This window comes from Pinus tabuliformis, chromosome 1_2 (assembly GCF_031772625.1).
Source record: "Pinus tabuliformis cultivar Carrire ecotype Pingquan chromosome 1_2, CPIR1, whole genome shotgun sequence".
Taxonomy (NCBI): domain Eukaryota; kingdom Viridiplantae; phylum Streptophyta; class Pinopsida; order Pinales; family Pinaceae; genus Pinus; species Pinus tabuliformis.
The window spans coordinates 45691986-45704028 of NC_142298.1; the positions used below are offsets into that span (position 1 = coordinate 45691986).

The window sequence follows — 12043 nt, forward strand, 5'->3', positions numbered from 1 at the left end:
AACTCCCGAGACCTTTTCCATTTATCTAGACCATTGCAGATAATTAAGTTGAAAGCACCACATAACGTCAACAACTCCTCACCAAAATGATTGCTAACTTTGTCATCTTCTGAACATCTCACCCTTTGGGGAGAATCCTCTTCAATGAGCCAAATAGGATTGTGATCCTCTTTGCAACAAAAAAAATAACACATTGAAATCTCCCACTAAAATAACTTCTCCCTGCTGAAAATATTTAGCAATATCTTACTCTAAAACTGCATATGGGTCTTTGCTATGGGTTATTCACTTTAAGTTCAACTGAACAACATTTTCATTTAAAAAAATAAAGACTACCCTAAACCTCGTAGACGGGTTTCTTTGTTTCAAATGTACCACGGGACTATTAACCCGAGGCGATTAAGATAGTGCACGTGGGAATGATTTTGAGAGGTACAGTTGTGTTGGATCGGATGCAACGCTGAGCAAAATAGACTTAGAAGAGTCTGGTTTTGGGGGGAGGGAATAGTTCAAGCGTCTAGTAAGATGATTTGCCATCATTAAAGGTCAATATCCCTTGAACCCCGCATAAGAAACATGAAACCTGAGTTGGTGGCCCTGAAGAATTCATGGTTGCCTGGAAATTTGGATAATTTCATGCGAAATTCCATGTAAAACTGTGACAATGGAAGTAGAAATTTTATTTCCATCCATTCCAAAAGTATTCAACGTCCACAGTCATAGAATAACATCTTCGAATGTATCTTCAAAATGGGAGTTGGAGTCGATATCAGGAAGAAGGCGCATGGGGTCAGGATGTAGCCTCTGTTACCAACTAAAACAAAAGAAAGACTACACGTACATGTTAGAAGGAAAAAGGCACTGGCCAGTATCATTACACAGGGTGAGAGCAATAGCAAATGGGTTTAGCAGCAGAGAAAACGGTGCCACTGGTGGTGGTGGTCGGAGTAGTGAGGAAAAGGAGAAAGGGTGGGTACACTTTGTGGGTATTGGCGGAAGTGGACTTTCAGCCCTTGCCATGCTTGCCTTGAAACAAGTAACATCTTCTTTTCTTCCTTTCTCACCCTACTCTTACTTCCACCTTCCCCTTGCATTGAATTCTGTAAAGTCTAGTGAGCATTGTGCAGCTTCATTGTTCCTCTATGGTTTTTTTTGAAAGCACTCAACAAATTACATGAAAAAACTGTATTACCATCATGCATAATTTAAGTTCCCAGTAATAACAGATATGTCCAAGAATTCAAAGAACCTATGAGATGTAGATTAGTTGGTTTGAGCGGGGTTTATTCCTCAACCAATTTTGGATTCAAATTTTATGGGGATGGAAGCTACATTTTGAAGAATTAAACTATCCCAAAGTGCATCCAAGCTTGGCGGAGCTTTACACAATCCTGGTGATAGTGTCCCACTGTGGGTAGCTCGTGCTTCCATCCAATAGACGAACCGGCCCCAGCCTAGGCTCTATATATATATATATATGGACATACTGTGCTGGAAGAAGAGCCCCTGACGTTTAGTTTGTCCCTGACAATTGATTTCGGTATTGAAATGAAAGCAAAACTTTGAAGGCCTAGCGATGTACTGCAATACAAGGCAGGATGTTGTGCTAAAGAATCACAATGCTGTTTTGTTAAATTTTATTCCCAGAAGTTATTTTTTATTTATGGGTTGGCACCGTTTGCTGTGATTATAAAAGTAGCTAAGAACACAGTTAAAATTAGGTGCCAGGTTTGAGAATCCGATGGTTGCTAGCTTGGATATTCACTGTTACTTTCTGATCATGAGATTCGACTGATAGCTAGCCTATTTATCAGGTTCCACAAGACTATGGATATCACATATGCTAACATGGATGCCAATGCCAGAATCAGGTTTTGTGCACTGAACTTAGGTTTTCAAAAAGGCAAGTTCGATAATTTTTGTGCCCAAAAAATGTGGGTGCCATTACCCTTACATCAGTGCATGAAACAATGGCAAGATGTGAATTTAAAAATTCATTGCTAAGAAACTACATTAGTGCATGAAACAATGGCAAGATGTGAATTTAAAAAGTGATTGCCAAGAAACCCCACGTTAAATGGTGAGCACCATCATTATTGAAATGTTGAGGACATCTTCGCCATATAAAATTATGCTGGATTTATCAAAACAAAGCCATCAGTGGAAAACCCAATGCTTGAGGACTGCCATGTGTTATCTGATCTTTACGACAACAATCTTTCTTAGCCCCAAGTTCAATACGTCAAATCATATTGGGCATCATATTGGGCTTCTCTACAAAACAAGGATAAAAAGTGAGAGAGAGATCATGGTTGACTTCTCGGTGGTATCTTGCCTTTCTACCAAGACAGTTCCTAGGAATGTATGGTATGTGGATAGTGGGACATTTTGTCATATGACATTAGCCTGACAATTATTTTCTAGTCTAAAGAAGTAGGAATCCTGAGTATAGGTTGAACTTGATGATGATGCCAAGTACCCAATAGCAGGAGCTGGAACTATTTCCTTCTTGCTTGAGCTAGGTAACTCTTTAGATTTTGATGATGTCTTGTTTGTTTTAGGTCTTAGAAATAACTTGCTTTTAGTTTTGGTTATGGAGGATAAGTGCTATGTAGTAGAGTTCGCGAACCAACAAGCCTTGATTAGGCCAAAGGAATCTAGCTCACATAGAACACAAGTAATAGGGGTTAGAGAAGGTAATCTGTATAAGTTGCAAGTGAACAAGGTTGAGCCTTGGTTCATAATAGTGGCAACTTGTGTGAGTTGTGGCACAAGAGGACGGGGCACCATAAAATGTTGAAAATGCAGCAAGAAAATCTCAAAATCTCAGTTTGACCTTGCCTTGGTCAAACTAGAGAAAATTCGAATTTCCATTTTAGTAGAAATCTTGGATGTAGTTAATTGAGGTGACATGGCACTTGTCGCTCAGTTAATTCGAGTTGGGGAAGCTTGAGTATAGTTCAATATGATTGATTGTTATTTTGTAGCAATCTATTTTAGTTAAATTGAGTTATGGTCAGTTAAATTAGTTCTAACTGTTGGAAGAACTAGTGGAAGGTCAAGTTGTGGAAGTGTAACTTCAACCACACTCAGTGATCAACCAATTAACTAATCAATCAGCCCAAAATAATTGATGCATGCAGAGAATTCGAGTTACCCAGTTGAGATGGAGATTCCAAGGCAGTGTACTATCAGTTGTAGACTATTCCGATGTGTACAGGTGGTGCATGCAGTCAGAGGATGAGCCTAGAGGAATTGCGCAATCCAATTGAGGGAATTTCCTAAATAATAGGGGCTAATTTCCTCAAGGAACAACGGAAGGAAGTAGAAGCTTGGAAGGCTTGAAAATAGGCTGAATGTTGGCCAAAGTCAGTCAGTCAGGTAGAGAGATAGACTATACACTTGCAGGTTGTGCTCAGGCTTGAGAAAACATATGTATTCATCTCTATTCTTTGATTAATGCAATACAAATAGGAAGGGGTTTTGAGCAGTTGCTTTCCCCTAGATAAATCTCTGTGCATGTGTGATATTTCCTTTTGCATGTCTATGATTTGTGTTCTAGATTGTGAATTGAATTCCATAGAATAATAGAGTAGCTTCGAGTCTTGTGATTTAGTAAATTTCATGAGAAGTTTCGAATCTACATCATAATTTCTACATGGTATCAGAGCAGGATTCACAATAGAACAGGAAATTCAAAGTTGGGTCTTAGAGGTTCAAATTTGAAGATCAGTGTAGTAGGATTTCTTTAGAGCTGAGAAGACGACCTTCAACGGACTAAGGCTAGAGTATGCCTTGGAAGGCACCTCAAATTTTGTTGCATGGAAGGACCGCATGGAGGCAGTATTGGATGACAATGGGTTGCTAGAATACATCAAGACAGATGTTGCAAAATCTCAAGCATTTGATGCCCAAAACCTTGCTCAGTGGAAGAAATATGTAGCCAAGGCGAGGAGAATAATCTTGGAGGGAGTACGGGATCATATTGTCTCGAATCTCCACGGAAAAGAAACTCCGTTCGCGATGTGGAAAGCATTGAAAAATTGTTCGAGAATAGTAGTGACCATAGGAAGCTGGCGGTCAAGGATAAACTTCGAAGTATCAAGATGCAAAAGAATGACACAATTCCACAGTATCTGAGCAAGTTTACACAGTGTCGTGATGAACTTGGCGGGGTCAACGTTAATGTCCCTGAAGAAGACTTAGTAGCTCTAGCCCTTCTAGGCCTTCCCAAGAGTTGGCATATCTATCAAGATTTGGTGAATGGGAGGGAGAAACTATCGAGTTGGGAGCGCCTATGGTCTGACTTGGTACAGGAGGAAATAAGGTGGAATACTAGAGATGGGACTTCATCCAAGGGCGAGGATGAAGAAAAATTTGCATTGGTTGGAAAGGAAAAGAAGGGAAAAGGGAAGAAATCCCAATCCAAACCAGAATCCAGTCAAGGGGGCAAGAAGAAAGATTTGTCAAAAATTAAATGCTTCCATTGTCATGAATTTAGGCATTATGCCACGAAGTGTCCACACAAGAAGACAAGCAAGAAGACCTCAGGAGGAGCAGTAGGTGAAGCTTTGGCTTCACAGTTCGAGCTTGACTTTACCCTCATTGCATGCATGGCCAACACAGTGATGGGGAGTATGTGGTACTTGGACTCAGGTGCCTCGTTCCATATGACGGGGAATAGAGAAATTTTCAATGACCTGGAGGAAAAAGACTTGCAGATGCACATTGAGATGGGGGATGATGGAAGGTACAACATGACTGAGATTGGTATAGTCACCTTTCAGAGGGAGTTGGGCTCCCCCCTCAGGTTCAATGATGTCATGTTCGTTCTGGGCCTAAAGAAAAATCTCATCTCTTTTGTAGTTTTGGAAGACCGTGGTTATGATGTGATCTTTAGCAAAGGAAAGGCATTCCTGAGACACATAGCCACGTGATAGGTGAAGCAGATCGAGGTTCATGTGAAGAACCTATACAAGTTAGATGTGGAGGATTGTGCTTCATTGAGCATAAAGGCGGAGAAGGTGCAAGCCGCGATGTCGGTGAACTTTGGCATAGAACACTGCCATTTGCATCATGGCGCTTTAAAGGTCATGCAACTAGTAAGCATAAGACTCTCCAAAGGAGCACTTAAGCAGCAGGATGTATGCAAAGGATGTACCTTGGGGAAGTACACAAAAACCACCTTCCATGATCGGGACAACAAAGCACATGTAGTCATTGAAAGGATCGACTCTGATGTCTGTGGACCTTTCTCGACAACCTCCACTGCTAGGCACAAATGTTTTGTCATTTTTATTGATGACTTCTTAAGTAAGTGCTGGAGCTTCTTCATGCGGAAGACAGATGAGAGATTCTCCAAGTTTGTAGAATTCAAGGCACTGGTTGAGAAAGAAACGGGCGAGAAGGTGAAGGCTCTCAGGAGCGATAATGGAGGTGAGTACATGTTGAATAAATTTAAAATTTTTTGTGCAAAAGAAGGCATTCGATGAGATTTGACAACACCCCACGACCCACAACAAAATAGGGTGGCTGAGAGGAAGAACCGTAGCATTGTGGGAGCAACAAGGGCGATGTTGCATGATCAAGGCCTATCTTTGCATTTGTGGGCCGAGGCATGCAACACAACAATCTATTTGTAGAACCAGAGTCCTCATCGGATTCTGGGCATGATTACACCGGAGGAGGCTTTCTCGGGGAGAAAGTCGGATGTGTCGCACTTCAGGATTTTTGGAGCCTCTGTTTATTGCCATGTCTCCAAATAATCAAGGAAGAAGATAGAGCCGACAACAAAATTGGGGGTATTTGTGGGTTACACAGAAACTTTCCACAACTACTGTGTGTACTTGCCATCCCTCAGAATGATAGTTGTGCGAAGGGATGTAAAATTTGATGAAGACAAAGCGATGCGGTGCTCGCTTCAAATCCCACTAGAAGAGGAGCTTTTAGCTCCAAAGGAGGAACCTCAAGAAGTTGTAGAGCAACCACAAGTTGAGGAGCAAAGAGTGGAGACAACCACTCAAACTGAACCATCCAGAGAAGGCAGGAAAAGGACCAGAGAAGCAAAGAGACTTGTGCAGGATGCAAGGGAGAATGTGGGTGCTCCTTCAAATCAGTGCAGGCAGAGAAGGTCACCAGATTGGTACACTGGCTACATGGATCTAATGATTGAGCTTGTAGAGACTGAGCCATCCTCTTTCGAGGAAGCAATAGAGCAACTTGTATGGGTTGATGCAATGGTGGAGGAGTACGAATCCATTGTAAACAACAGTGTTTGGGAAGTGGTCCCAAGACTAGTAGACAAATCAATTGTGGGTTCGAGATGGATCTTCAAAGTAAAGCATGCAGCAGAAAAAAGCATAGAAAAGTACAAGGCCAAATTTGTGGCCAAGGGGTACTCTCAGGTTGAAAGGATTGACTATGAGGAGACCTTTGCTACTGTAGCAAGGTACTCATCCATCAGATCAATCCTTGCTTTGGCTGCACGAACGAGGTGGAATATCCACCAGATGGATGTGAAAACAACATTCCTTAATGGAGTTATTGAGGAGGAGGTGTATATCAACAACCAGAAGGCTTTGAGACTTTTGATCGGGAGTCTCATGTGTGCAGACTCAAGTGAGCGTTGTACGATCTCAAGCAAGCACCCCGTGCTTGGTACACTAGGATCGTTAGCTATCTTACCTGTTTCGGCTTCACCAAAAGTGAAGTGGATGCAAACCTTTATCATATTTTGGTAGAAGGTAAATTGTTGATTATTGTCTTATATGTTGATGACTTGATTTTAATTGGTGATGAGCAGCTGATCAAATCTTGCAAGGAGGACCTTGCAAGAGAGTTTGAAATGAAGGACATGGGTCTCATGCACTACTTCCTCAGATTGGAAGTATGGCAAGGTGATGGGGAACTATTTGTCTCTCAGGGCAAGTATGCCAACGAGATACTTTAGAGGTTCCACATGGACAGTTGCAAACCCATGGAGACACCTCTAGCGACCAACTAGAGGAAAGAGGATGCCACTTCAGGTGAGGAAGTGGATGCTACTGTTTACCGGCAGTTGGTGGGTTCACTAATGTATCTTGTGAACACACGACTAGATATGTGCTATGCAGTCAACCAGCTGAGCCAAGCTATGGTTAGGCCAACCAAATTATTTTGGAGGGTAGCTAAGCATGTTCTACGGTACCTCAGAGGCACTATCTAGTTTGGACTATGGTACAGACGGACAGAGGGAGTGAAGTTGTGTGGCTTCACAAATGCAGATTGGGCGGGGAGTCCATCAGACCGAAAGAGTACATCAGGTGGAATTTTCAGTGTTGGGTCTGTAACGGTTTCTTGGTACAACAAGAAGCAAAGATCTGTGGTACTCAGCTCGACAAAAGTAGAATACATGGCTGCAAGTCAAGCAACATGTGAGGCGATCTGGATGAGAAAGATACTTGTTGGATTGTTTGGTCAGATGATGGATCCAACTGTGATCTACTGTGATAATCAGAGTTGCATCAAGCTCTCTGAAAATCCTGTTTTTCACAATCAATCCAAGCATATAGATATCCGATATCACCATTTATGGGATTGTGTGCAGAGGCAGATAATGTTGTTGCAGTACATTCCGACAGAGGAACAAGATGCTGACATTTTGACAAAGGCCTTGTCAAGAGGGAAGTTCGAGTTCCACAAGTGTAAGATAGGGGTGGTTGATAATCCCTTTCTTGCTGAGAGGGAGTGTTGAAAATGCAGCAAGAAAATCTCAGTTTGACCTTGCCTTGGTCAAACTAGAGAAAATTCGAATTTCCATTTCAGCAGAAATCTTGGAGGTAGTTAACTAAGGTGACATGGCACTTGTCACTTAGTTAACTCTGTTAATTTGAGTTGGGGAAGCTTGAGTTTAGTTCAGTATGATTGATTGCTAATTTGTAGCAATCTATTTCAGTTAAATTGAGTTATGGTCAGTTAAATTAGTTCTAACTATTGGAGGAACTAGTGGAAGGTCAAGTTGTGGAAGTGTAACTTCAACCACACTCAATGATCAACCAATTAACTAATCAATCAACCCAAAATAATTGATGCATGCAGAGAATTCGAGTTACCCAGTTGAGATGGAGATTCCAAGGCAGTGTACTATCAATTGTAGACTATTCCAATGTGTACAGGTGGTGCATGCAATCAGAGGATGAGCCTAGAGGAATTGCGCAATCCAATTGAGGGAATTTTCTAGATAATAGGGGGGCCAATTTCCTCAAGGAACAACGCAAGGAAATATGAGCTTGGAAGGCTTGAAAATTGGCTAAGTGTTGGCCAGAGTCAGTTAGTTAGATAGAGAGATAGACTATACACTTGCAGGTTGTGCTTAGGCTTGAGCAAGCATATGTATTCATCTCTATTCTTTGATTAATGCAATACATATAGGAAGGGGTTTTGAGCAGTTGCTTTCCCCTAGATAAATCTCTGTGCATGTGTGATATTTCCTTTTGCATATCTATGATTTGTGTTCTAGATTGTGAATTGAATTCCGCAGAACAATAAAGCAGATTCGAGTTTGTGATTTAGTAAATTTCATGAACAATTTCGAATCTACATCATAATTTCTACATAAAACTCCATACGTTGTTTATGCTTTGATACTTTTTGTTAAATTATGGTATGTTCTATGCTTAAGAGCAATTTACTTCAAGTTTTCTTATTAGCCCAATATCAATTTCCAGAATTGCAATCACATCAACATGATAGTAAAATGCAGATGGAACATAAATGTAAACAGTAGAAGACAAGCCAAGACAAGAGACACAAGATGTGGCACCCGCCAGGGACAAACCCCAATGCGGGGAAACCCTTGATCAATTCTTCTTCTATTCTTCAATAATTCAGCAGAGAGAGAGATAATACAAATTCACAATTCTGTAATTTTATGACAACAGCAACTAAACCCTAACCAGCAAAGTCAAAGCTCGTCAAACAACTCACAACTGACCTCAAGTCAACCTTGGTCAACTCGGCCTCCAACAACAATGATAGGCAGCCCAAAACAGTCCAAGAAAGATGGTCAAATAGTGGTCAATGCATGTACAGCCCTGCGGTCAACCCTCAACAGTCAACGCTGGTCAAATCTGTGGTCAAACATGGGTCAACGCTTGCTGTCTAGAACTCTGGCTTGCTTGGAAGAGGCTCCCCACACTAATCCGCAGTCAAACTGACCTCTTCACTGGTCAACGCAGTTAAACCCAACCTAGCTGCTCCTTGGTCAACCTAAGTCAACGCTGCTGCAACAGTCCTGCGTCCTCCTTCTTCCTACATGAGAGATAACTGCTCCTCCTACACATACCCAATCAAGCTAGGCGAGAGAAGAGATGAGAAGATGAGATGAGTGGTATAATGCCACAAGGTCTCCTCCTTTTATATGCCACGTTGAGGTTAAACTGGGGTTGAGAAACACTGTTTTGCTTGCTGGCCGACCTTGACAAATTGTCAAGAAATACAAATAAATTCATATCTCCATGAAGACATGTCGGAATCAGATGATCATTAGATCAATCCTACACCTCTCGATGAGAGGAATCCAAGAAAAATATCAGCTGCCACAAATGAGGTGACCCACATGGAGTTTGGTCCTAGTTGCCAATTTTAACACTTCCTCTCAACTAGGGAGAACTCCATCTGCTAATCCATTTGTCTGTCGGTACTATCTTTGCCATCAAATGCACTGCCCTGCACTGCTTTGCTCTGCTGAACTATGAAGAAGAAGTGATCGAGAATGTATCATACCATCCTCTACTGACCCGAAGTCAGTCCCAGATAAAAGAGAGTGTCTAATAGCACTTTTACTGACCTGAAGTTAGTCCCAATGAAGAGAGTGTGTCATACCACTCTTACTGATCCGAAATCAGTTCTAAAAGAGAGTGAGTTATATCACTCTTACTGACCCGAAGTCAGTTCCAAATAAAGAGAGTGTCTCATACCACTCTTAATAACCCGAAGTTAGTTCCAATTGATCCCAGATCAATGTCATCCTAGCATAGGGAGTACGGTAGATATACGATGCATCCATCGGTACTACTATGGTCGCTATCCTCATTTCCCTACTCATTGGCCAGATGAGAGGTACTTCCCATGAGTCCCAGACTACATGGGTAGGATGTCTCGACAGGAGAAGGATAAACCACTCATCCTGCCTACATGTTGCCACGGGGTATCACAGGGGAAGGCTGAACCATTCACCCTGTACATAGCGCACCACTAGGGGAGGGTGAGTCACCCTATGGTTGCTCGTTGCTCCAAGAAGTACCCCAAGCCCCCTGGAGCTCCCAGAGCTCAATGTATGTATCATACAGGACCCTCATAAGAGGGTCTCTCCACGACTCCTAGTCGTTCTCAGAAAGTCAAGAATTTGACCTTTCCTAGGGGCTTCGTCAGAATGTCGGCGACTTGCTCATCAGTCCCAATATGATGGAGCCTTATTGCTCCTCGTTGTACCATATCCCGGATAAAGTGGTACCTGATATCGATGTGCTTGGAGTGATCATGAAATATGGGATTCTCTGATAAACGAATCCCACTCTAGTTGTCGCAGAGGATCATGGTAGTATCCAGCATATGACCAAACAACTCACTAAAGAGCTTCCGCAACCAGACAGCTTCACAGGAGGCCATACTTGCAGTAATGTATTCGGCCTCAACGGTGCTCAAAGCCACCGACTTCTACTTCCTGCTTATCGAGGATATCGAAGCAGAACCCAAAGAGAAACAACACCTGGAAGTGCTCTTTTGGTCCACCACACTGCCTGCCCAATCAGCATCGGAATAACCATGCAACCTCACATTTCCGGCAGTGTATCTCAATCCATGAGTGATTGTGCCCCGAAGATATCTAAGAAGATTCTTGGCACCAATCCAATGTGAGTGATGAGGCTCAACCATATATTGGCTCAATGTGTTGACTGCAAAACATATATTCGGACGGGAGTTCACCAAAAACATCAATGCTCCAATGAGTTGCCCATACTTAGAAGCATTTCCCAATACAGGTCCGATAGCGCTACCGCATAACTTCTTGAAGTTAAGCTCCATCGGGGTAGTCACGGGCTTGCAATCCACCATACCAAATCTCTCCAATATCTTCACCACGTATTTTCCTTGAGATAGGAAAATTTCTCCTAGCTTTTGCCAGACCTCCAGCCCTAGGAAATAGTGCATCAGTCCTAGGTCCTTCATCTCAAATTCGGAAGCCAACTCCCTCTTACATTTGTGAATGAGAGGGTCTGCACCTGTCAGAAAGAGGTCGTCAACATACAACACCAGTATGAGAGGTTTATCATCTTCAACCTTAAAGTAAAGGTTCAGATCGGCTTCACTCCTAGTGAATCCCAGCTTCATCAAATAGCTATTGATCCTCTCATACCAAGCTCGGGGTGCTTCCTTCAACCCATAGAGGGCTTTCTTCAACCTACATACATGAGATTCCCGATTATGAATCTCAAACCCCTCGGGTTGTTCCACATAGACTTCCTCTTCAATCGAACCATGCAAGAATGTGGTCTTGACATCCATCTGATGTAGGTTCCATCCTTGTGAGGCAACAAGGGCTATGATCGAGCGGATGGTGGTGTATCGGGCAACAAGTGCAAATATCTCATCATAATCTACACCTTTCTTTTGAGAGAAGCCTCGAGCAACAAAGCGAGCCTTATACTTTTGTAACGACCTATCTATAAATATAGAGAACACAAGAATAATAGAAAGCATACGATGCATGCATATGATAGCTACATATGCATGTGTCGCATACACCGCACTAGTATTTATATACTAAATTAACTATAAGTATTAAATATCATGACACTTCTTCAAATAGAAGTTCTATTCCCCCATCAACACCCATATTGCTTAATGTATCATGATTAATGGGTAGATACTAAATTTAAAATGTATAATGTAAACATAACTATAAAAGGATAGATGTTAAAAATTAAGCTAAATCCTAAAAGATGGTTATATAATTATATATTTTAGATTATTAATAAAATTATAATAGTAATATAATAAATTA

The 12043-nt window shown here is 41.8% G+C and overlaps 1 protein-coding gene across 1 annotated transcript in view; it reads left to right on the plus strand.

The window, feature by feature from the left end:
* Positions 1-358: 358 nt before the first annotated feature.
* LOC149204349 (uncharacterized) overlaps positions 359-12043 on the plus strand; it is a 525276-nt gene continuing 513591 nt past the window's right edge. Inside the window, exon 1 of the mRNA XM_089394693.1 lies at positions 359-1036. Within this exon, the coding sequence (XP_089250819.1) occupies positions 665-1036 (372 nt within the window). The 5' untranslated portion in view covers positions 359-664. The remainder of the gene's footprint in view (positions 1037-12043) is intronic.